Source organism: Rhipicephalus microplus, unplaced genomic scaffold, assembly GCF_043290135.1.
Source record: "Rhipicephalus microplus isolate Deutch F79 unplaced genomic scaffold, USDA_Rmic scaffold_24, whole genome shotgun sequence".
Taxonomy (NCBI): Eukaryota; Metazoa; Arthropoda; class Arachnida; order Ixodida; family Ixodidae; genus Rhipicephalus; species Rhipicephalus microplus.
Window position 1 is genome coordinate 4,968,886 of NW_027464597.1, and position 26,467 is coordinate 4,995,352.

At 45.7% G+C, this 26,467-nt stretch overlaps 2 protein-coding genes across 2 annotated transcripts in view; both read left to right on the plus strand.

Moving 5' to 3' along the window:
• LOC142786521 (uridine 5'-monophosphate synthase-like) overlaps positions 1 to 11,024 on the plus strand; it is a 29,279-nt gene extending 18,255 nt beyond the window's left edge. Inside the window, exons 6-11 of the mRNA XM_075884247.1 lie at positions 1,859 to 1,987; positions 3,535 to 3,668; positions 4,491 to 4,620; positions 6,510 to 6,591; positions 8,393 to 8,491; positions 10,723 to 11,024. Coding sequence (XP_075740362.1) covers positions 1,859 to 1,987; positions 3,535 to 3,668; positions 4,491 to 4,620; positions 6,510 to 6,591; positions 8,393 to 8,491; positions 10,723 to 10,916 — 768 coding nt within the window. The 3' untranslated portion in view covers positions 10,917 to 11,024. The remainder of the gene's footprint in view (positions 1 to 1,858; positions 1,988 to 3,534; positions 3,669 to 4,490; positions 4,621 to 6,509; positions 6,592 to 8,392; positions 8,492 to 10,722) is intronic.
• Positions 11,025 to 25,689: 14,665 nt separating this feature from the next.
• LOC142786502 (splicing factor 3B subunit 5) lies at positions 25,690 to 26,467 on the plus strand. The gene has a single exon (XM_075884231.1). The coding sequence runs from the start codon at positions 26,126 to 26,128 to the stop codon at positions 26,381 to 26,383; it is 258 nt and encodes an 85-aa protein (XP_075740346.1). The 5' UTR covers positions 25,690 to 26,125; the 3' UTR covers positions 26,384 to 26,467.

The following is a 26,467-nucleotide window of genomic DNA, read 5'->3' on the forward strand; positions in this document are numbered from 1 at the left end:
TCCTTTGCGATCATGCGGTGAAAAAGAAACCACAAAAGGGTGTTTCCAATCATCAACACCGCCGACCACACTATGCACTGACACTAGAAATCACTCTTGCTTATCTTTGCAGGGAGGTAGCACAATCATTTCTAACGCTTTTTGTAAAGCTGCACTGCACAAACATTTAGACAATGAACACAAGAGATGAGGACCAGCTCAGACTTTCAACCGATTTATCATTACTAAGACGCACATATATGTAGGCTACAGAAAAAGATAAGATCACATGCTTATCCAAGAACACAGGTAAAAAAAAAAAAAAAAAAGGCTGCAAGAAATCAGTTGATCACCCTGGAACACCACGTGCTGAAGAATTCAAATACACCAGTTCTTTTTCTGATAATGAAAATAATCTGTGTACGGTTAAACCAAGCACTGCTCAAGACCATCTACTGTAGCGTGCTGTACGAAGTGCAGTGCCTGAGTAGCAACCATGCTGTCGGTGGAAAAAAAAAAAAACATTAAGGACCCATCATACCATACATGCACACCCCTGTAATTTTTATATCAAAGCAACAATACACTGGTCTACCTAGCCGTTTAAGTAGTCTTTGCACCTAATGCAATTTGCTTCAGCATGGCACACTGCTGCCTCAGGTTTGGGACCGTTTGTATGTGTTTGAGAGAGAGAGGGAGAGACGGCCGCTCGGTGGGTAAAAGGTGTCTCTAGTGAGATAAATACTGAACAGAAAACATCGGGCATAGGCCGTGTTGGACAAAAAAAAAAAAACACCTCGTCCATTTATTTCCAGGAGTGTCGCTTCTGTCACGCCTTATGATTTGCAGCTCAATTCTTGCACCAGGAGGGCATGTGCTCTCATGTTAATTCAATTGCTGCAGCGTAAGACACAAACTAGAAAGACGGCCTTTTCCACTTTGTTAGCTGTCACGTGTCTAGCCATGACTTTTCTATCTCGTTCTGCGATCTTACGATCACCCTCTCGAGGAAGGACAGGCGAGATGGTGGCGATGAGCCCGTGCCGAGGTCACAGCTTTATTTGTGACGCAGGCGTAGGCGGAGTCGCTGCTGCAGCGTCCAACCAGGCCAGGAGCTAAGTTGTTCTGCAAATCTCTCGTGTCTCGCGCCACGCAGCTCGCTTCTTTTTTTGGGGCGGCCACTTAGCCAAATCTAGCGTGGCGCTACAACCCACATGCAGTAGTCCTTCCTTTGTGTTAAAGATATTCAGTTGAGAATCAGCATCAATCTTCTTAACTGTGGTCAGCACCTTACGGAACTGCTGTAATTGTTTTAATGCAATTCACCCAGCTTTCTACTCTGCCGTGGCGGTCTAAGGGTTATGGTGCTCGGCTGCTGACCCAGAGGTCGCAGGGCCGAAGGTCGGTCTTGGCAGCCATATTATGACAGAGGGTAAATGATAGCGGCCTGTTTTACCTAGATCTAGGTGCACATTAGAGAACACCAGGTGGTCAAAATTTGCCGAGCCCTCCGCTCCTGTGTCTCCTCATCATGTCTTGGTTTTTAAATGCTAAACCCCAACAATTATTCATTGTTACTGTATCATTCTACTCTGATGATCAAAAGCACTAGTTGTGCCGCATCAGGGGCTCTATACATGTGCATCGAGAGGAGCGGTATTTTCAATAACGTCAATGTGCAGCCTGCTTAAATAAAAGCTTTTACATTTGTTCACTGTGCTGTGTGGTAAAGCATTGCCTTTAGCTTAACGCTCTACGCTGCTACGAAATTTTCAAGGCGCTTGTGTCACAATTTTTTCAGAGCACGCTGTTTCGGCATTTGTAGTGCTGTGAGACTGACAGAATTATTGCAACTCCCTCTGTCTTCTTGCACAAACAGGACACCTATGCCCACCGCAGCCTGATGGCCCGGTGCCTGCTTGCCAAGCGCCTGCTCGGGCTGATGGACCAGAAGCAGACCAACCTGGCCGTGGCAGTCGATGTCACCAGTACCGACAAACTGTTGGAGGCACGAAATTCTCGTTCATTTATAATGGAGTCCAATAAAAATTTAGCTCGAGAATGCGGGCTTTATTCTCAGCGACGGCAGCTGCATTTCGTTGAAAGGTGTATGCGAGAACACTGATGTGCCTGAGCACGTTCGAGTATAGAGACCGAGTTGGTCCAAATTAATCCACAGTTCTCCACGATGACATGCCTCATAATTTCTCTTATCTAGCCCTAGCCTAATCTGGTTTTGGCATGTCAAGCCCCAAACATTTTTAGTATAGCATTTAACCCTTTAACAGCTCATCCTGCACAAAGTGTCACCAAACTGCTTAGGACGAGTATAACTCATCTTAGCCGAATCCCCTCTAGCGTTCTTCGCCGAATCCCCTCGACTCCCCTTTAGCGTTCATGCGAGAATCGCGCATTTACGGGTTACATCGCGTGTCATCCACTAGGAGGCAGCATTTGCTCGAGGATTTAGTTTATTCCTGTGGCAGAGGCGCAGTTTTTGTATGGAAAAACGCCGTGCGGTGGCGGCAACCCATGCATAGCTAGTACGTGATCACGAAAAAGAAGCTATTCATTTTTGTTGTCTTCTTCAATGATGATGGTTCGAGCACAGATATTTATCTTGTGTGTGGAAGTGAAGAAAGCTGTGATGGTGACTGAGCAGCTCCTCTGGTAATGATGCAGACAGCTGAGACGTGAACATTGCTAGTGCCCGCCAGTGAAGTGGCTTTGCGTTATTCCGCGTTATGAAATTTTTCACGCAGCTCCGAAGCTTCCCGAGTGAAATACCCAAAGGGTGCTTAGGCTACACAAGTGAATAAAGATGTGTCGTCTGTAAGCATTTTGTTTATAAATTTTTAAATTTTATTAGTGGCAGGTAGTGGGTTTCCTGTGTGTTGTTAAGAAATAAACTTTATTCTGTCAATTCCATTACATGTGTCTGTCCACATGTAGTTGCACTCTGCAAACTTATTAAAATGTAATAAGTATTGTTCAAATGGGTTTAGGACATCCATTCTTGTTCTCTTCCATACAGCTTTTGTTCCAGGTTATTCTGGCATGCTGATTTACATTCTAACTGTCTCAGTACAGACATATTCTTACTCCCAGAAAAGCATATAAAATGTTCAGCACTTTAAAAACTACATAGTTACACACAAAAATGATTGCATATTTAAAGTCTGCACGCAATTATACATATTCTTAGCAAGTTTCATAGCAATTGATAAAGAATTTTTAAAAAATTGTTAAGATCTATGTCTTCTCTTGCATATGAGACTGGAAAGAAGGTGCCGTTTTTTTGACGTATGAGCACTCTCACCACAAAGTGCCAGGTTGTCCTACCACTCTCCCTATTAAAAAGAATTCATGCCTATCCAGCAGGGCCCGGAATCAAACCCAGTACCTTGTGCTATGCAGTAAGGGCACTCTAGCCACTTGACCACAGCTGTAGTGGACATCCATGTCCTCAATGGATGGCATAGTGTCTGTTGTCATTCAAGGGCACTTTAACTACTTAACCTCAGCTTTGGTACACATGTGTTTTCGAAACTGCAGCTGGCTGACCAGTTGGGCCCGCACATCTGCGTCCTGAAGACCCATGTGGACCTGCTGGAGGACTCTAACCGGGAGGCCATGCTGCGTTTGCGGGAGATAGCCACCAAGCACGACTTCCTCATCATGGAGGACAGGTAAGGGAGACTGCGTCGCCGCTGTGAAAAGTCTTCCATAGCGCTTAGTAGAGAAAGGGCACTCGAGCTTCGCTTTCAAAATTACAACATGACAGCATAAGCGGACCACATGCAGATCACCTTCAACAGTGCAGCTAGGCAAGGGACATCTGTGCAAGTAACATTGGCAGTTTAAAACTATCCTACAGTGCCTATGGCAAGTACACTTGCAAAGTTCCTGCCGCACCATCGTTCTTCCTTTTGCGAATTAGCTGATGCCTGCAATGCATCTATAAGGTTCCACGTTCACCTGCCCAGCGGCACACTCTGTATAATGGATGGGCAGCCGCAAATTCACATCATTTGATGTTTGGTGCGATTCTTTGCTTCTTCCATGCAATATAAGTATCTATGCAGACTTCTCCCACTGTATGACATTTAGAAGTCTTTTACAAAGGAATTTCAAGCACTGGTGTGGCTGTATAGTAGAACACCTTGCCACACACGAGGCCTTGGTTCGATACTCACCTGAAAAGAAGATCCTTGCAATTTCTTCACTTGCATCTACCTTGAGCTTCCACTCATAGACAATGCCGATTTTTTTGGTCACAACAAACAACACTGACATTGGAATATCTATTAGAACAAGATTTTCTCGATTTGCAAGGATTTCCTGCAGCTTGTATAAAGTTTGCCGCAAAAGAATTCCATAACAGTGAATGTTTCATAGTTCCTACTGACTTCGTTTCAGCAGGATTAGTTTCTAGTATGGCTTAATAATATTACAGCAGTATGCATTTCTGTTTTGTGTTCTAAGTCCCAGATCTTTGACCATATTTACAGGAAGTTTGCAGACATTGGTCAGACGGTTCAGCTGCAGTACACGAGTGGTCCATTCAGCACACAGCTGTGGACCGATATGGTGACCGCGCACTCACTGCCAGGACCAGGAATTCTGACCGCACTTCAGCAGGTCAGTAGTGACGATGATTCCTCATAGCCACTTATTGCACTCAAAGGGGCTCAAAGGGAAAAACTATTTTTCTCATCTTAGTGAATCGCTGTTTCTCTATATCAAAAATGCCTTACTTGCCGATGGGAGAGAAGTTCCCACACTAGTCTCCGTGATGTTGTGGATTTTGACAGTCAACGTAGAGTTGCTATGTAGAGCAGCCAGAGACTTTACTTACCAAGTTTCAGGAAATTTAGTTGAGCCAGTATGGCCAAAATGCGAAATAAACACTTCAAAATATGGGGCATCACCCTTAAAGATTTTGGCAGAAAATTTAAAACATCGGTCTTTTCATCTAATGTATTAGTAAACCTGCTGTGGTGAAATTAATGATGTTAGAGTTCTCATAGCAGAATTCATCAGCCTAAAATAATTAAGGGGGGACGTGGTGATGAAAATTATCTTTATTATTTATGAAGCTAAATGGATGAAATTCAGCATGTAGGTGTCATTCGTTGTGCTGATAGCATAACTGAAATCGGTTTTAAGCTATATAATATAACTTTTGAGTTACAATGCTTGATAGACTCTCGTTGCCACCCCAAAATTACTTAGCTAATTAGACACAAGTTCGTCAAAATTTTTGCATAAGAATATTTACAACGGTCCATTTTGTGTCGTAATGCTATTGGTTTATCTTTAATATTTAAGTAAGCACACAAAATTTTTTTCTGGAATGTCCTGGACATGTATTAACATCTACAAAAAGCCAATTACAAAAGTCTGTATGATGTGCACACAAATATGGACAGCTTTACGGCGCTCACCAATGTCTCAGAATCGAAGTGCAGGAATTGGAATGGCTATTGCTTAATTTGCTGTGAACTGGCACAGAGATGACTGACAGCAACTGCTCAAAAAATGAAAGCTGGGAAAATGGAGCTCAAAGATGTCAGAGCTAGAAGCTGATAAAACGGAATTCTGAAGGAAGCTGGCTTTATTTTTCATTGGAGAAATGCATCTTTGTGGCTATCTTGAACTCTGATCTGTCCTCTTTATGATGATGCCAATATGGCGGCACTTTGCCAAGGGAAAGTGCAAATTTGCATTTTGCTATGCCCAATTTTCACATAGCTTTTGATGACAGCCCACCATTAAAATGCTTGTCTCTCAACTTCTACTACTTATTTTGATCTAAAATCACACTATGGTGTAAAACATGGTCTCAGGATTACATAAAAAAATTAATTGAAAAACTGAACGCTTTGATTAAATTTACAATTCCCATTGCCACGTCCCCCCTTAAGTTCTTTACTTTAGCGTCCCTTTCATTGCCAATGCTACAAACGCTGACTTGTCATAGTGCTTACTACTTGCTGTAATCATCATAGATTAAAACACACACAGACGGAGATGAAAGAACACAAGGCATAGTACTGAACTGCTAATGATACTTTAATTCTAATGGAGCAAACTTATATGGACCTAACAAGCCAATGCCAGCACACTTAAGCCTAGCACCAACAGAAAATAAAGTTAGAAGACAACCCTCATTATTTTGCACCCTGCCTATGGCTTATCAAAGTTCATAAGCCCAAAGCCGTGTGCAAAAAAAAAAAAAAAAAAAAAAAGGTTGTAGGGACATATATCTCAATGAGAATTTCAAGGCAAACTACAGCTACTACTTCGCATCAAATACTCTGTACTCTGTACTATACCCATTTCATTATAAGATGTTGTCTATAGACTGTTCTTTGTAGATGCATGCTTTATTTGTAGGCTAGACGATGTGGCATTCTCCCACGATGCTACTGGTGTGTTGCAAGTTTTCAGGACATGGGATCATTTATCTAAATTCGAAAGAATCTTGCTGGTCATGTTTTATAATGTGCCAATGTGGTTATTTGCAGGCCAGCCGACCTGAGCAGGCTTGCGTGCTCATCGCAGAGATGAGCTCTGCGGGCACACTCATCTCTAAAAGCTATACTGAAGGTGAGTACACAATTGTGGCATTCGTCGACCAGAAACTGTTGTTCACTTGTATTCAGAGAAATCACAAGCGATACTAGGGTTGTCACCTGACCACTACAGTGAAATCTCGGTATAACAAACTTCAGGGTGCTGCGGCGATTCGTTCGTTATTTTGAAAGGTCGTTATAGTGAAAGCCAGAATATTAAGCATAAATACTTACTTTCTGCCAACCAAAACGACTTACCTTTAAAACGGTGGGTCCTTGAACTCGTTTTTCACGAGAAGAAACAAATGCGCAAGTGAACACTAAAAAAATGCACGTTTACTTAAAGAAGTCGGTAATTTTTTTTTTTACGCGTGCAGCAGAAATCTTGCAGCGCGAAGGCCTCCAGCTCATTCACATTCCTGTTGCGTGATTCAGTGGTGCGATTCAATTTCTTGCTTAGTGAAAACTTTTTCGGCTCTTTTGTCGCAAGCAGAGATGAACTCATTGTAGTAGCACAGCAGTGCGAACGCCGACTTGCTTTGCGGATGCGATAAGTAATCACCGAAAAGAAATGAACACGACTGACAAGACCTTCTGGAGCACATGTATAAATGACAAAGATAAGAAAAACCCGACACACATGGCTGTCATCGTCTCTTTTGAACAAAAAGAAGTGCAAAAAAAGAAAATTCTTCGCGTTTCGTTTTCTTTTTCCTCGCTCTCTCGGGTTTTCCACGGCCATGCTTCCTGCGCCATAACTCCCACTCTGCCTCGCCGACCTTGCCCTCCCGTGTTGCCCTCGCCTCAGCGCTTATAATCCTGCAGTGTCGGCGTTTCAACAAAAAGAAAGAAAAGAATGTCGTCCTTCCGTTTTTTTTTTTTTAAGAAGATGGTCTTTCTTGGGGACCTTCGATGCCAAAATTTTGGTCCGTCTGTCTTTCTTTCAGTCTGTACATTTATCTGTTTGTCCGTGGTAATGATCCCCCTATAGGCACCAAACGATACCTCCAACGGCCAACCCCTTCCGTAGCGCCCACCAATATTGCTCAAGTTTCAACGTTCATACTTGTGCGATTGTCAAAGAGCAATTATTGCACATATCCTAGGCACCATAACACGTCGATGTTTTGTATGTGTGCCTTTATAATAGAGAAGGCACACACAAGTAATTCTAAGGACCGTAGCGCTTATCATGCTGCGCTGACAGTGCAACGCGATGCTCAAAAAGGCAAGTGTTTCCAATGCTTTGCTAAGACGACACAGTGGTGGCATTCTACTCCTTTGCGTTCTACAGGCGCGCATCTTTCTTCATCATACATCAAATAAATGTTTTGTTCGCTCTTTCCTCATGCAAAACCATGGTTCTTCGACATTTGCAGTGAAACATGCATATATGGGGCCAGGAAAAAAAACAAAACTAAGGAGCGTAAGGAAAAAATTTTGCGCTCTTATTCTTGTAGCTTAGCAGCATGTGCCAAGCAAATAAATAAAAGATTGAAAAGGATGTGGATATTAGGCATGCAGGCAGTCACGTACATGTATGGCTTTGACCATTATGTGGCTGTTAGCAGATGACGTACAAGTATGTTTTTGATCTTCAAATGGTTAACCAGCAGTAACCCATATACATAGTGTATATCACCTCCAATGCTCTTTCACACATCTGTACCTTGCAGTAGGCCCCAAATGTATGTCCAGATTCGGCATCTATTCTGTTTACTCTTTCTCTGCATTTTCTTCTTTTTTCCTGTAATTATACAAGTCTCTGGTCGTAAATTGGCCAGCTCTGCAAGGACCTAACAAACACTCAAGTTTTCTTGATTTTTTCTCTGCAGCCACTGTAAAAATGGCCGAGGACTTTCCCGACTTTGTGCTGGGTTTTGTTTGTCAGTCGAGAGTTTCCCACAACCCAGGACACATCCACATGACGCCTGGTAAGCATCTAGCTTAATTATTGATGCATGTTTCAGTGGGTTTGCAACATAATCAGAGATGACAGAATGGACGAAGAAATTTTTCTCATCATTTGCGATAGCCAGGGCTCACTACCATTGATCCAGCTTGCACCGGTTACACCTAGCTGCGAGTTGGTGTGCCATTGTTGCAGGCCTGCCCTTAACAACGTGAAGATAAAACGTAGAAGAGATTGCTCTAACATGCTGAGCCAAAGGCTATGTGCATAAAATGAAGATAAGGTTTGTAACAAAGAGATTGGCTGCAGCACCTAATCCTGCAAAAAGTTTGTAAATGTGTGTACTAGCCAGCAGCAAAGCTGAAAGCTCAGCTCTTAAAAACCATCAAACTTTTAAAAGTGCGGAACACCACCTATACTTATGGTGGAGCTGTGGTTTCACGCACATCTGCGCTCTGCAATGACGCAGCTATTCATGTTCCGTCCAACGAACGGAAGAGCCTAACAGTGTTAGCGAGCACTTGATATGAATGTGGGTTTGGTGCAAAGAGTGTGCAACCGACAAGTTGGTAGAGCAAGGTAGTAATACATGGGTACCTTTCTCAAAATATTTCTGCAATCTGTATTAGGGCGAATAGTTTGTCTCGAGGGGTTTGTTACAGGCAAGCAAATAGGGTAGTAGGTACCTAATAAAGTGGGCAGGGAGCACTACTGGTAATAAGGGAAGAAGTGTTAATTCAAAGGCTCGTTTTCTTATACACAATACTAATCACAACAGACAATGATACCAAGGAAAGTATAAGGGATGTTATTAAAAGTAATTGTAATGTAAATGTGAAGAAAGAAAAGTGGACGAAAAAATAACTTGCCGCCGGCAAGGACCGAAACCTGTGACCTTCGAATAACACATCTAAAGCTCAACTATTGAGCTACAGTGGCGGTCATTTCCTAATCCACTTTGTAGTACGGTATATATCTACGTTACAGGGTCATGATGTGGACGAAGGCTGCAGTGAGTTTCTTCAAGGCGAAACTCTTTATTTGGCTGAACTTGTGTCCGGCAAACGGAAAATCAGATTACAGCGATACACAATGGTACCGATTGCGGCGAACTGAGCATCAAGGGTCGATCAACTGATCATTATTGGGGCTCGCTGTCTTTTATACAATGCGCGTCAAACTTTCCAGCCTTCTCGCTAGTGGTCGCACAAACGCTGGGACAATCTTTTGTGTTTACGTCCTGTGCACAATTTTAAGAAAATGATCTACTACAAACCTGAAGCTTTTCGAACACTGAGGCGTGATCTGCGCCAAGTATTTCTCGCTCTTCATGGATTTAAACCGAACGCATCAAAATAACACGTGAGCATTCAAATGTGGAAGCATCAGTCAGTGTCACCTGTTGCCATTGCCGCGAGAGAACACTTTTTTGGCCTGTTGGCGTCACATAGCACATGATCTTATTACGAGCTGACAGTTGACCAATAATCTCTCGCAAACTACCTGAATGCATCAAGTGTGCCAGAGTGACATCCTCGCTATAAAGAAACTGGTAATGTGTCAGGCGTATTTTCTGAGGAGGATGGCTTAGAAGAGCAGTTCTATGGGCAAGTTGGTTAAACAGGCTAGAGTTTGCCATTAAAACCACATCTAGACCAGAACGAACCTGTATTCCAGGAAAGCATAGCCACATATTCACTGAACATGTACAGTGCACGGCCCACAGCATCCCACTAGCCTGCGATAAACAGTTTTTCAGACAAACCGGCAAATGCTTAAACAAGTTTAGTGAACATGACAACAATTTTTGCCATATAAACAGCCACAACGCCACAACTCAGCGCTTCATTGCAGCACGTGCTACATCACAAATTGCAAACCTGTTTTTGGCAAGTGCTGAGTGACGGGGCAAAGTGAACCACTGTTCACATGCGAATTCATTGAGGCAGCAGAAATTGTTAGGTTAGGTGCAAATTGTGTGAGCCTGCCGTCCATTGCCTAGGTGGGAAAAGACCTTAAAACATTGGTCCCAATGACCTGCACAAGTGATGTAGGCTTGCATTTTATATTATCTGTTGATCACGTTGACATTATTGCCATGTTCTTTTCCACATTGCTGTCTCTATATCTTTTTTTTTTTGCAGTAAAGTTCTTTTGAAGGTCTCTGCTTTGTCATATTAGTGACTCTCCATTGTCGTTGTCTTTTCTGCACTGTTAACACTTTAGCATGAGGACTGCTTGTCTCGTGCGCAGGCGTGCGGCTGGACGCCAGTGGGGACAGCCTCGGCCAGCAGTATTGCGACCCTGCGTGTGCGGTGACCGAGCGTGGTGCCGATGTCATCATAGTCGGACGCGGCATTGTTGCTTCGGCTAACCCGGAGGAGGCCGCACTGCGGTACAAGAAGGCCGCCTATGATGCCTACCTGTCGACACTGTCCTCCAAGTAGTGCACACTCCGAACAGTGGATCTGCTATGTTTGTGATTGAGAAAGAACCCTATCGGCTTCTTTCTTTCTGACCTGGCCATAAAATAAATATTTACGTTTTGATACTGTCATGTGTACGTGTTTTCTACAGCGAAAGCTGTTACGAGGTCACAATGCCAGCCGATTTTGGAGGTGCAGTCACCGGCCACCACCGGTGTCCATGATCGCATGATGACATGATATGTGGAACGAGAGAAAAAAATATCCAAGACCAGATGGGATTTGAACCCTGGGCTCTCCGCATGTCGCTCAAGTCTTTTATTACAGAGCCATTCTGGTGCTTCGAACTCTCTCCCACAAAGACACTACAGAGGTTTCATCTTGGGCTAGGAGTCACATTAGCAAGAGTAATGAAGAGTGAAATAACTAGAGTTGTGGGAATAGAAAAATTTGAGGTGCGAAGTGAATTTGAATATTGAAGTTTGAGTGCGAATTAGGTCAAATATTTCCAGAATATTTTTCCAATACTTCGAAGCAAAATTACAAAAAAAAATGGGAGATGATTCCTAAGCATATCCTCATGAAATAGCAGCACAAAAGTGTTTCTTTTGTCTAGGTCGATAAAAGTGCTGGCAGGGTGGTGGTTCATAGTCAGCTTTTCAAGAATGAGGCAACACAGAGGCCAAATTGTGCTTATGTACATGATTTGGAGCAACCAGTTTTTCTGATAACACTTTACATGTGAGAGGCAAAGATGCTATTTACTCTGCCTCTCATTCTATTTCAACTTCTCTGGAAGCCCAACTAATGTGGAGGACAATTGTCTGCTCTTTTCGAGTCTAGAGTTCCAAGCCGCCTAGTAGTAGTATGGGTATACGAACATCTAAAATTTGCAATGCTAAAAATTTTTGGCATCCAACTTTTCGGAGTTCCTGCCCAAACTTTAGGTCCCGAACAACATTATTTGAGCCCCAATTTCTGCCACATTTATCATCTTGTAAGGAACTATGCGAACGACGACGAAGAAGCAAGAAACGGCAAGCCACAGGGTTGGTGCACACGGGCGACCCGAGCTTCCGCTTGTTTTGTATTTTCGGCCTGTTAACGTTCCTCGCTCTTCTGGCGTTCCTTAGCCTTCCAGTAGGTCTATATGTAAATAAACTACGTGACATCTGGTGGAGGCGTGTGGACTCCCGTACAAACCTGGAACTTCACTACCGTAAGCTTCCCCCTCTACGTGACGCGAACATGGCCACTGAGACGCCTCTTCAGGTGGGACCTTTGACCGTCCATGTCACTTGCGGCGCCGTGTATCCTCAACGAGACCCTCCTATCTTCACGGACTCCACTGGGTCGGACGTTGAGCACCATTTACGTCACCGTGCGCAGCAACCAGGCGAGACCTACACGGGCTACATTGAAGATGTGTTGCATCTATGCAACCGCGTCAACTCTACCATGCCTGAGGAAGAAAAAATCAGGCACATTTTGAAAGGCATTAACGACGGTGCCTTTCAGATGTTGCTAGCGAGAAATCCTCCCACAATTGCTGTGCTCGTTTCCCTCTGTCAGAGCTTCGATGAGTTGCGTAGGCAACCTGCAATTGCTCTTCAAGCCCTCACGATGCCAGACACGCTCGCAAGCTTGCACCTAGCTGTCCATCCTACCGATCAGCAGCCGCTGCTTTCGACAATCAAGGACTTCGTCCGCGAAGAGGTAGTACCCCAGTTGTCACTGCTGCCACTGACACATGAGCACGCGCAAGCTTTGGCACCGGACCTCCAACACGCTATTCGGACCCAAATCACTGAGGCCCCTCCACCGATGCATCAGCAACCACCTGTCACTACGCCTCTCACGTACGACGCCGTCGCTTCTCGGCCTATGCAACAGCGTATGCCGTATGCTTAACCTGCCACGCCGCCCTATGTCACGCCTACAACCCCAATTGCTGCGCTATATCCCTACGCGAGATCTTCAGCTCCGTTTTACTGTCACTCAGACGCTTGGAGGACGCCCGATAATAGGCCCATCTGTTTCGCCTGTGGTATCGCTGGACACATCGCCCGTCACTGTCGCCGAGATCCCCCTCCAGTTGACACTGTGGGCAGGCCAATTGCGTCGTCGTCTAGGACGCCATCAAGGTACACCACTGACGGTCATCGACCCTACACAAACCATCGGTCACCAACGCCCCGACGACGCTCCCTGTTACCTGTGTGTCGCCGACCTGCTACGGAAGAGGGAAACTGATCGCTGCAGCTCCGGAGGCAACAGCTGCATACAATTCGAACTGCTTAAGGCCTCCATCTTTCTCGCCGCAAAACGTTATTAACGTCAATGTTGAGAGGACCGCCGCACAAGCGCTTATCGACACAGGGGCCGCCGTTTCCATGATCTGTGAGACCTTATGCCACAAGTTGAAAACGGTGACGATGCCTCTTTCGGGCCTGATGCTCCGCACGGCCAACTCGCACTGTATAGAACCTACAGCTGTGTGTACTCTCTGGTCATTATCCAAGGTGAACTTTATGCCATTGAATTTTTTGTGCTGGCATCCTGCTCCCACGAAGTCATTCTTGGATGGGACTTTCTTTGGCGTCATCGGGCCATCATAGATTGCTCACGTGCAGAAGCTGCCCTTACACTGCTGCCAACCGCTTGTTTGGTAGATTCTCTTTCTGAAGCTTACAAACTTGTCGTTGTTGCAAACACGGAAATAGCACCGAGAACATCCACCCTTGTAGCCCTGACCTGTACGGCCGCTGCTGCCGGAACTGTTTTGTTCACTCCGTCTGACGCATGTACCCACCGCCGTAGCCTACACCTGCCCCTTGCCATACTCACCGTGGAATCCGGTGCTACTGCCATGCTCGTTGCGAACTCGCTGTCGTTGCCAGTTACCTTACTTCGCGGAGAATGTTTGGGTAACATACAACATGTTGACCTCTTGCGCCCTCTGGAGTTTGCCGAACACCCACCGCACCTCCAGCTCAATGCTATGACGCCACCTGTGGCCACACTGCTCGCGCCAGACTCATTGCAGCCCTCTGTTGCCGCTGAGCTATCGCTGACACAAAGACGCAAACTCTTGTCCCTTCTTCGAGAGTTCTGTTCTGCCTTCGATTGCGCTCAACCATCTTTGGGTCGTACAGTGAACGTCACGCACCACATTGACACCCGTACTCATGCTCCCTTACGCCAACGACCACATCGAGTTTCAGCGGAAGAGCGCCGTATTATCAACAAACAAGTCGACGATATGCTCAAGCGTGGTGTCATCCAGCCATCGCAGAGCCTTAGGTCGTCCCCTGTTGTACTTGTGCGCAAAAAGGATGGGTCTATCCGATTCTGTGTTGACTACCGCTGGCTCAATAAGATAACTCGGAAGGGTGTGTACCCGTTGCCACGCATCGACGATGCTCTCGATTGCTTGCAAGGAGCAGAATATTTCTCCTCTTTAGATTTACGCTCAGGATATTGGCAAGTTCCAATGGGTGATCCTGACCGATCGAAGACTGCATTTGTAACACCTGATGGGCTGTATGAGTTTAACGTCATGCCGTTTGGACTCTGCAACGCCCCAGCTACCTTCGAACGGATAATGAACACCATCCTTCACGACTACTAGTGGAACACGTGCCTCTGCTACCTAGACGACATCGTTGTTTTTTCTCGCGGCTTTTCGACTCACCTTGTTTGTCTTCGTGCTATTCTCACGTGTCTCACCTCTGCTGCACTTCAACTTGACATCAAGAAGTGCCATTTTGCCACACGTCGGCTCACTACACTGGGTCACGTCGTCTGCAAAGAGGGTGTTCTCCCGGATCCGGCGAAACTCCGCGCCGTGGCCGACTATCCGAAGCCAAATTCCATCAAGACGCTTCGAAGTTTTATCGGCCTGTGCTCATACTTTCGTCGATTTGTGTGCAACTTCTCTTCCATCATCGTGCCTCTTACCAACCTGTTGACAACTTCCAAAGGCATTTCTGCTTGGTCAAAAGAGTGCGACGAATCCTTCACCGCGCTTCGGCGGTTATTATTATCACCTCCAATACTACGTCATTTTGACTCCGATGCACCTACGGAGGTCCTCACCAATGCCAGTGGTGTCGGTCTTGGTGCTGTATTGGCTCAACGAAAACCAGGATACCAAGAATACGTGGTCGCTTACGCGAGTCGAACCCTCAAGAAAGCCGAGTGTAATTATTCCGTCAAGAAAAAAGAGTGCCTCGCAATTGTCCGGGCTTTGACGAAGTTCCGCCCATACCTTTATGGCCGCTCTTTCGAAGTCGTCACGGACCACCACGCTCTATGCTGGCTATCATCGCTCAAAGACCCGTCGGGGCGCCTTGGTCGTTGGGCGCTTCGCCTACAGGAATACGACATTTGTGTTGTATACCGATCCGGCCGCAAGCACTCCGACGCTGATGCGCTATCCCGCTCGCCGCTACCGGGTGACCCAACCTCCTTGTCACCTTCTTCAGCTGTCATAACACCAATCGACTTCACAGACATGGCATCGGAACAACGCAAAAATGTGTGGATTTCCCAACTCCTCACCTTTTTAACTGATCCGTTAGCTAATTTGGTCTCAAGAACTATCTGCCGTCAAGCCACACATTTCGCTATTCGAGACGACCTCCTCTATCGGCAGAATTACACGTCTGAAGGCCGGAGGTGGCTGTTAGTGATACCCAACCACATACGCTCGAAAATCTGTACAGCTTTCCACAACGACCTGCAAAGCGCTCACGCCGGCGCTCTCAAAACGTACAACCGTCTACGTCAGCGGTACTAATGGCGCGGCATGTACACATTTGTTTGCAAGTATGTACGTGCTTGTACTGCATGCCAGCGACGTAAAGACCCACCTCAATGCCCTGCCGGTACACTTCAGCCTCTGCCTTGTCCAGCGCGTCCACTTGACCGCGTCGGTATCGACTTATACGGACCACTTCCCCCGTCGTCTTCTGGAAATAGGTGGATAATTGTCGGCGTGGACCATCTCACGCGTTACGCGGAGAGGGCAGCACTACCCGCAGCAACTGCAAGGGAAGTTGCGTTTTTCATCTTGCGCAACTTCGTTCTTCGCCATGGTGCGCTCTCCACGAACTTTTGAGCGACCGGGGGCGTGCTTTCTTGTCTGACGCCATTCAATTAAGCCTTGCTCGCTCAGTGCAACATGGTTTATCACATGACGACAGCATACCACCCGCAGACGAATGGCCTCACACAACGATTTAATCGCACTCTCGGTGATATGTTGACGATGTACACAGCTTCAGACCAGATCGATTGGGACACTGCCCTTCCGTTCGTCACGTATGCGTATAACACCGCTATGCATGCGACAACAGGGTTTTCTTCTTTCTTTCTGTTTTCATTTCATTTATGGAACCCTTAAGGGCCCCTTGCGGGGTATTACATAAGGGGGAGGCAAAAACACAATTCAACAGATGCATGATTGTCAATGGTACAAAGCATAATCGAAAGTGAACTACATGATAAAAACAATGTCAACAGTAGGATATATATATATATATATATATATACGTGGAAGAAAATGGCAACAATTGTAAATTAACTAACATATCAAGTGATTTGTGATTAGCTGTTTAAATTTTAAGGGGTTTTGTTCGTGCACTATGGATTCAGGCAGGTTATTCCAGTCTTCAATGGCAGTAGGTAAAAATGATTTATTGAAAGCGTTAGTTGAACCATGTAAGCGCTGTAAACATAGGGAGTTAAAGAGGTGACGTGATGAACGGGCGGGAGGTAGAAGAACGGTATTGCGTTGCGATGGGAAACTATGGTATAGTTTGTGCAGAAGGCAGAGCCGAGTGACTTTGCGGCGAATTTCTAGAGGAGGGAGGCTGAGGGATAGTTTGATACTGGTAATACTTAAGCGAGAACTGTATTGTGAGGTGATGAATCTGGCAGCACGATTTTGAATTGCTTCTAATGCGTCGATTAGGTAATTTTGGTGAGGGTTCCAAATAGCAGAAGCATATTCGAGTTTAGTACGCGTGAAGGTTTCGTAAGCTAATTTTCGGATTTGCGGTGGGCAGGACGTAAGCCATCTTTTAATGTAGCCAAGTGTTTGTGCTGAAGCGGTGACTAGTTGTTCTATGTGCTTGGACCATGTTAGTTTACTTGTTATTATTACGCCAAGGTAATGATAGGAGTCGACCTGGTTTAAGGGTTGGAAGTTCACAAAATACTGGAAGGAAAAGTTAGTGCGCTTGCGCGAAACTTGCATGAATTTACATTTTTGTGTATTAAGCTGCATTAGCCACTGCGAACACCAATTATGTATGTTAGGCAAGTCATTCTGGAGTGTAATTTGGTCAGTGCAACATGAGATGCAATGGTAAAGCACACAATCGTCTGCAAAAAGGCAGATGGTGGATGAAATTTTGTCTGGAATATCATTAATAAAGATTATAAACAAAAGAGGCCCAAGAAAGAAACCTTGCGGTACACCGGAAACTACATCAACACGGGTTGATTCATTATTCGCGACAACAGTATACTGAACACGACCGGTTAGAAAAGTTTTAATCCAAGATAGGGCTAAGGGGTCTATACTGAGACAAGAAAGTTCACTTATTAGACGGCGGTGGGGAACACGGTCGAAAGCTTTGGAAAAGTCTAGGTATATTACATCTGCTTGATGTAATATACCTAGAATAATATAAAGAAGAGTCTAGGTTAAAATGAAGGTCAGTAGAAAATTCATACAGCTGTGTCTCGCACGACAGTCCACGCCGGAACTCGTGCTGGTTAGAAAAAAAGAAGGAATTTTGGTCCAGATGAGTTGCAATGTGGGAGTAGATTACGTGTTCTAGCAGCTTGCAGGCAATGCATGTTAACGAAATAGGACGATAGTTTGAGGGGTCTGAAGGGCTTCCTGATTTGGGCACGGGGGTGACATTACTTATCTTCCAGTCTTTAGGAATAAAACCAGTGTCAAGGGATTGGTTAAAAAGAAATTGTAGGATAAGACTGTATATAATTTTTGTGCTTTTCAGAATTTTAGCAGGTATATTGTCTGGGCCAGGGGAACTCGAGAATTTAAGGTTGTCGATTAGATTTGTTATTTTTTCGTGGCATCTGCGGGAAGTCTCTGGGCGGCAAGGACGGAACATCGGTGGAGGGTTCATGCGTGAATATAGATGAAAAATGGGAATTCATGATTTCGGCGGAGTCAGTGGCGGAAACGGCCGAACCATCGGGATTAGTAAATGGCAAGTTTTGAGCAGCACTGTTTTTAGGAGACAAATACTTCCAAAATTTTTGTGGTTTGTCGCGCAGGATGCCGAGAAGATCATGACCGAAGAATTGCCTTTTTGCATTTTTTAACAGTGAAGTGTACTGGCGCAAACATGTGCGATACTTTTCCCATTTAACAGGGGATTTCGATAACTTGGCTTCTCTAAAGAGCCGTTTTTTCTTTTTTGACAGCCTCCCCAAGGAATTTGAGTACCATGGTCTTTCGGCATCCCCACGAATACAGAGTATAGGTACATGTCTGTCAATTAAGGACAGCAATTTGTTTTTAAATAACACCCAGTTTTGTTCGACTGTTCGCGAAGCAGCACAATGAAAAAATGTTTCATAGAAATCTGGCAGTTCTTCATTAGTTTTGGAAAAATTGGTTTTGTTATGATTGCGGATGCACTTGTTGAGAGGTTGTCGGGTAGGAATAGGAATGGAAAGGCCAATTAATAAAATTTTATGGTCACTGATACCATCTACGCATGGAACTGAGTTTACAAGATCGGGAGTTGAGACCAAAAATAAATCGAGTATGTTGGTACCACAAGTGGGCATAGTAACCATTTGGGCAAAATTAAACATAAGGCACAAATCTAGAAAGTTTCTTGAAAGGGGTGAGTGAGAAGCTAGGTGAACCCAATCAATGTCTGGGAAATTGAAGTCGCCACACAACAAGAATTTCGAACGGGGAAAGCGAGAAGTTAGGTCTAAGACAACAGAGTAAAGTTCTTGTGTAAAATTATCGTCAGAGTCGAGGGCTCGATAACATGTGATTAGTACTATTTTACTGGTTGTAAAAGTTAGACTTACGCACAGGATTTCATGACGGCATTCTGCATCAATTCTGGAGGAAGGCAAACTAGGCTTTACAAGTGCCACAACCCCGCCTCCCCGGCGCCCCAGCCTATCTTGCCTGTGAATACAGTATGAAGATTTTGCGGAAAGTAGTTCGTTATCCTGAATGTCCGGGTTAAGCCAAGATTCAGTAAATATCGCGAAATCAGTACTCTTATCTTCCAGTAGAGCTTCAACGGTTTCTCTTTTGGGCAGGTAGCTCCGGACGTTAGTAAGCATTACAGTTGTGTTATGGAAAGCTGAAATGGCTGTGAAGGGCTTGATTGGAACGTTAGCATGAGAGAGAGCGGACTTGTGGGCACGTGGAAATTGCTATGTGGTTAGTTCAACAACGGAATCAGTCATTGCATCGTAGGTGTATTGTTTCTTATCAATTGTCAGTTTGTCAAAGCGGACTTTAAAGGTTGCGTTACTTTGCTGCCCAAAAGAGTATAACTTTTGCCTTGCGAGGCGCACGCGTGCTGAATAATCTTCCCGTATAAAGAAGGTTGTTTCCTTCAGTTAGTGTCCATAGAAGATAGTCGGGCATGTATGGGAAGATAGTGTCCATCGTGCATGCTGGGCACTATCTTCCCATACATGCCCGACTCCTCTGAGTACACTGCAATTTCTGATGTTGCCAGGTATGCAGAAGATTGCAGACGATTGGCTTGTTCACTGACAACCGAGGACCAAGGCCACCAGAAGCTACGGCATGACACCAACCGACATCTCTCTACTTTCACGACTAGTGCTCTCGTTTGGCTCTGGATTCCACCGAGCACTCCTGGCCTTTCGTCGAAATTACTGGCATGATACCACAGGCTCTACCACATTCTCGCCCGTACGTCACCAGTCAATTATGAGATTGAGCCTTTGACACAGTCTCATGACTTACGCCGTCGTGGCCGAGAAATTGTGCATGTGAGTCGCCTGAGACGTATTACGACCCCGCTATAGTGACTACGTCTTAAGTCGCCAGGTGGGCTACGCTATTCACTGGGGGCCAATGTAGGGAACTATGCGAACGACGACGAAGCAGCAAGAAACGGCAAGCCACAGCGTTGGTGCACACGCGCGACCCGAGCTTGCGCTTGTTTTGTATTTTCGGCCTGTTGACGTTCCTCGCTCTTCTGGCGTTCCTCGGCCTTCCAGTAGGTCTATACGTAAATAAACTACGTGACAATCTCAATGTTGGAATAGGCGTTTTATTTTTTTTTAATTAATACATTTGCGACTGTAGCGGAGCCTGAGGCAGCTTTGCCGCAATACGAAATTGTGATGGAGGTGAAGCATAACAAAAATCGGAAGGGGCCATTGTCAATCAGATGTCGACTGCATTTGTCTCCGGGAAGTTAGAATAGTACAATTCCGGTGCTAATCGAATTGAATAGTAAGCTCTATTATAAAAATATTCAAAATTTCAAACATTCGCACACCCCTGAAAATAATGCCACAAATCGTATTATGAATTGTGTCCCATAGCAATAATTTCGGCCGTCTGTTTAGCCTGACCGTGGGCATCTCGCATAATCGTATGGTGGTTTTGGGACGTTGAACTCCACATATCGATCAATCAACCTGATTGTGCCCTAGTGGGCCTAGCCAGGTGACACAGCTGTTTACTTGCACCTATAGTAAACAAAATAAAGATGTGTTTCACTCTGTAGGGAAACGGCAAAAGACCCATATACAACCACATGTTTGCTAATACACACGCTGATAGCCAAACCACATGTAGCGCTATGTGTGGATGTATCTGTGTGTGCATTTACTGTCCTGGTCTTTCACGCTGTTGCCCTGCAGATAAGTTCGGTCAAATAGCCGGCAAGTTCCTTTGTTTCACTCACATCTTGTGCCACAGCATCAAAAAAGCCGCACATAAATGCATGCCTTACAAAGGGACTGCGAATGAGCGGCTCCGACGATCCGAACATGGGCGGGGCCCGCTACGACGACTCTGTAGTTCCTCAAGACCCAAATAAAGTTTGTTGACTGACTGACGTGTGTAGCGGCTCCCTCGCTTTTCCACAGTATAATGAATAATGGCATAGTGGGTATTCCCTTATTCACAAAATGATTATTATCGCGTATAGTGGATATACCTATAGCTTGCAACTGTATAGTTGTAGTGGTCGCGCCAGAAAAGTTTACCAAGGTGCTCTACTGCTCCTCGAATTTCAGGGACGTAGCTCCTTTAAGCGTGTTCGGTCGTCGTGTGTGCATGTATGTATGTAGAACCACCTCATAGTAAAGACCCTAAAACTTCGCACCTCACAGCATATCCATGGAGTGAATGATATGTTGAGTGGGGCGAAGCTTCGGAGGGTTTTATCGGCAAGCCGTGAATCATCCGCTAGCTCCGTCACAGAAGCTCCGTCCGTCCGTCGTTTGTCTATGACGGGCAAGGTTCCTTTTGGCGTTGCATAAGTGGTTGCCAGACTGAAAGGATGGTTGTTGTCAGATTGTTGCTAAATTTGGCTAAAAAGTTTTTTTTTGTAGTTGTGGCTTTCCCGTAAGCGTTTGGTGCTATCCGCGGTGCATTTCTTAGCTGAAAAATTTTCTCCTGTAGTTGTGGCTTCTCCGTAAGAGTTTGGTGCTACCCGCGGTGCATTTCTTGGCTGAAAATTTTTCTCCTGTAGTTGTGGCTTCTCCGTAAGAGTTTGGTGCTATCTGCGGTGCATTTCTTGGCTGAAAATTTTTCTCCTGTAGTTGTGGCTTCTCCGTAAGAGTTTGGTGCTATCTGCGGTGCATTTCGCGAGTGCATAAGCGACGCTGGCCGTTTTAATTAACGGAATGAACCGAGCCTAGCAGAAGTCGAGCGTGATGCTGCCGTGCAATTAAGAGGCCGTTTTAATTAACGGAATGAACCGCGCCTAGCAGAAGTCGAGCGCGGCGCTGCTGCGCAGTTAAGAGGCCGTTTTAATTAACGGAATGAACCGCGCATTACAGAATTCGTTTTAATTAAAGGAATGAACCGAGCCTAGCAGAAGTTTAGGCGCGTTCTCTTGCTGTGTGCGCAGCTGTGCGATTAAGATATCGCGTCTCAGTATTAGGGATGACGGGGAAAACTGAATAGAGTCGCAGGAGGTGATGCGTTGCCTCCCTCCCCCCTTACTTTTCTTTTTTTTTTTCTCTCTCTCAGCTGATCGTGTCGCGTCGACCGCGCGCTACGACGGGGGGAAGCGTAGCTGTGTCAGCACAAGACATATCGTTCGGACTCGTGTATGAATAAGCGTTCCAAGGCTGGTTAATCGGGGTATGTCGGATATGCTACAGCTATGTACGCCTGGAAGGCTGCTTTAACGAAGCAGATGGAGCGAATTAAGCGTGACTTGCGCGTACCTGTAAATGGGACCCGGCCGACGAGCCACCGTCGCTTACAGGGCCCCACCCACAATAACCACAAACTAACAAAATTCCAAATAATGATTGTGTATTGTTTCTCAGCTCAAGAGCTTATTATACAACAATAAGAATAAAATGACATAAAAACATAATACTGACAATAATAATAATACAACATAATGACAACATAAACATAAGAATAAAATAACAATATGTCTCACTACGCGCTAATCACAATTAAACCGGATACCGGCGAGCAATTACCTCCATTAATCGAAGAAAAGGGTCTTTCACGTTGGGACGTGCGTTAATTGATCTCCACCAAAGCGAGGCGAGGTGAGACGGCATAAGTGAGGTAGTCGTCTTGTTGCTGTTGCGAACGAGACGGCGCTTGGCCTTTTGCCATTCACTTTCAATCCTTTGCGTGTTGGCGCCTGTCGTAGGATCAACGAAGTTGACACTGTGGTTCACGGTGCGCCAGTCCAAGTTTAGCGGTGTTCCGTTGGCATCCACAAGTCTGGGTATGCACTGGTACGCGGTCCACTCGTCGCTGTACACCGTCGTCCCGGGAAGAATGTGCTTGGCTATCAGTGAACCAAGGGTGGCAGCATCCCTTTTATCCACTTCAAACAGCCTCAACTCCTTCGTGGACACGTGCAGCATGCCGAAAATCCACGGGCCCTTGTTAGAAACGCCACCGTAATTGTTGCGGCGCCTTGAAGGAACACTGTCGCCAGTCAGCAGGCGACCTCGATTCGCCTTGCGCCGACCCCTCAACAAGCATTCGTCGATTTGGACGACCTCGCCCACTCCACCCATCGCCGGCTGTGCGCGCAGCTCTTCGAGTGCTACTTCTCTTATATAATTTATCCAGTCGGTCCGCGTGGAGTTGCTAAATTTAAACTTCTTCTCTGTAAGCTCTCTCGTGTTCCTTGACGAGAACCCTTTCACCATGGCGTACGTGAGCCATATTATTTCGCGTCGAGAGAGTTTTACGTTAGGACGACCCAGTACGTCTTGACAGGCAAAAAAGGAACCTTGGCCTTGCCTACCCTGCAGAGCCTGCGTCCCGCGGAGCTGGGAGAGCTGTTTCCTGCAACGATTGCGCCTGAATGTGGGTCTGCTTCCTTTCTTTCCCGGGCGATTGTACGTCGCGACTTCTCCACCGCATCCTGGCTCACCTGGATTAAAGCAGAGATCCTTGCAAATACCCCAGTACTCGGATGTCGGTGGCCGCCCCATTGTTGTTCCGGCTGCCTGAGGTCAAACTGCCGGTCGAAGCGATGGCACAGAACACCTACCAGTTTGCGATGGCGCAGGCGACAGTCCGATTTCGGCACGGTCGGAAGCTCGTACGGACGGAAGCGCGGACGGGCTAGCCCCACACAGAAGTGGCTTCTGCGCCGCATAAAAGTGACGTCACTTCAAAAATTACCTAAAGCTAATTAAATGTGTAAAATATGCATGTGTAATGCGTTAAACCTACAAATTTTACTAAAGAGGTGTTTAACGAGTCAATCAATTTAGGTTTTTTTAACTAAACACATATTACAAGTACTTTAAATACAGTGGGCGCTGCGGCTCGCGAAAGGTAAACACTGCAAGATAGTAGCTGCCTGCGATGTGTGTTGGTCGTTCTCTGTGTAGGTGGTGAAAACTCCAATAAAATCGTGACCATAGCCTAGGCCGCCCCCAAGGAGGACCGGAGGCCCTGTGTCGTCGCTGCTTCATGTGATTGCTCGATGCCCAGTTGAACCTGGTGGTTGGAGCTAGCGCGGCTGTCTACCGCGCCGCAGCTTCTCTGAATGTGCGCCATAAGTTTCTCAGTATGAAGTGCGTATTATTGTTGTTGGACGTACTGCATTTTCTAGATTGCAATGCCAAGCGTGGTGCTGTCAAAGTTGAAAGTGTTCTTGCTGCCGAGTTTTGCTTGTCGCGAAGGGCAAGGTCGACGATGAAATAAATGCTTTCGCACAGTTCACGTCCGGACGCACATGCATGAAACCCCAGTGCGTCGGCGATGTGTTCATATGATGGATGTAAACAACTTTATTGTAGTGTTCTTACGAAGCCTGTGATCTCCGAAGGCCAGATCTACTGCATTGCCGGCTGTTTTGTCAAGTGCGAACACGTACGGCCGTTCTCATCCGTTGCTACGTAAATGCTCCCGTGCTGTCACAGGCCGTGCATGTTATTCAGCAAGACAGACAAGCTGTTTTGTAGTTATATAGGCTAGCGCCGTCGGCACTTGCTCTTGGGCATCGTTTATCGAGTGTTGATCGCCTAGAACATTGCGGTGGCACGTCAGTATTTTGAAGCGGCCTGCCGGTTACCTCGTCAGGTGATAACACAGAGCAACATAAAAAAAAGTTGCCCGAGACTACGTTGCAGTGCACTTTTCTGTCATAAACCTTTGATAAACCGTATAAATCAACATTCCCGACACCTGTGTCGAAGAAACCAATGCAGCCAGCTGCATTCGCGTTTTTCTTGTCTTTTTGCGCCACGCCGATTAAGAGCGGTAATTCGCAAAACACTTTATCATAAATATAGTCAATCCTGCGAGAGTCATCAAAGATCCAAAATTAAAGGGTCTGTGGACGGGACCACCAGCAGCAGCAAGTTAGGCTGGTGAGGAAGCGCAAATGTTAAAACAATACACGCGTGAACAAAAAAAAAAAGAAAAAGTAACGATGACTGCAATGGGACTTGAATCACCGACCTCACCAGCTTTTAATGTGCTGCTTTACCCAACTACGCCACAACTGCCGATAGATTTCGGATAGCAAACAAGCTGGTTTTGTATTGTTGTCGTGCTGGACCTAACTAATATTTTTTGTTTATTTTTACGTTTGGACGTAATTTTAACGGCTTTTATCATTATGTCTAAGCGTACCGCTAGACACTCCCGACTATTCAAACAAAGCGCCCAACCAAAAAATGCATGACGTCACCTCCGTGCGGCGCAGCAGTCTCCACCTAAAGGTGCAGCTGGTTGAGCTCTTGTTCAATAACAATAGCAAATATAACAAACTTCACAGTAGCATTCAAAAATTTTATTTTTGAGATATAAGCGCAAGTGAACAAATGACAAAACAATTTTTTTTGTTTTGTTGGTGTGGTGGTCTAATGTTGGTGTAGTTTCGGAGGCAATGCTTTTTTTGTCGTTTCTTTGTCAGAAGAAAGAAACGCAAATGAACAAAAAATTTTTAAAAATACCAAAATGGTTTATTATAGTTAATTATACCTGCAATATTGAGTGCAAAGTAATTAAAAATACGTTGGAGTACTTTAAAAAACAAAAACACGATGCGTGGCAAAAACTTGGCCCCGACAGTCATGTTTTATTTCTAAACAGAAAGTTTATTTACTTGTTGCAGAAATAGTTATTTTTACAGTAAAAAAGTTCAAATTTTTTTAACGTTTGTTGCTTTCACAGTGATTGCGTCACAACATTTGCTGATCATCATCAATTCTGTTCAGAACCGACGCGGCCACTGGTAGGTGTTCTGCGACGCGGCGTTTTGCGTGCGTTCATTCTTTCTGGTTCATTGCGTTGGCGAGGCGCCATTCCGCCAGTCAGAGTGTTCTACAATTCTAGTGTGCTACAGTTCTAGAAAAGAAAAAAAAAATACGACGGTCTACCTGGTGTTCACGTTCTCCAGGTGTCCTTCCGCGCAGCGTCGACGTTGCCTGCTTGCGCTGCGCTCGCTCGAGGTTAGCGTCTCGGACTCTCCATCCCGCCAGCTTCGTTACACGCCGGCGAAATGGGTGACCGCTACAACATCCACAGTCAGCTGGAACACTTGCAGTCCAAGTACATCGGCACGGGACACGCCGACACGGCCCGCTACGAGTGGCTCGTGAACCAGCACCGTGACAGCTACGCCTCGTACCTGGGCCACTTCGACATGCTCAACTACTTCGCGGTCGTCGAGAACGAGACGAAGGCGCGGGTGCGGTTCAACATCATGGAGAAGATGCTGCAGCCGTGCGGGCCGCCTCCTGAGAAGGCCGAGGACTGAGCTCGCCTGCTCGATCTGTAAATACCCCATCCTGCGCACACGCTTTTCGCCGCATTGTTGAAATAAACGTGTCTTTTCCTCACA

Coding starts and splice junctions, on each gene's coding strand:
- LOC142786502 (XM_075884231.1), top strand. CDS start 26,126: ATGGGTGACCGCTACAACATCCACAGTCAGCTGGAACACTTGCAGTCC.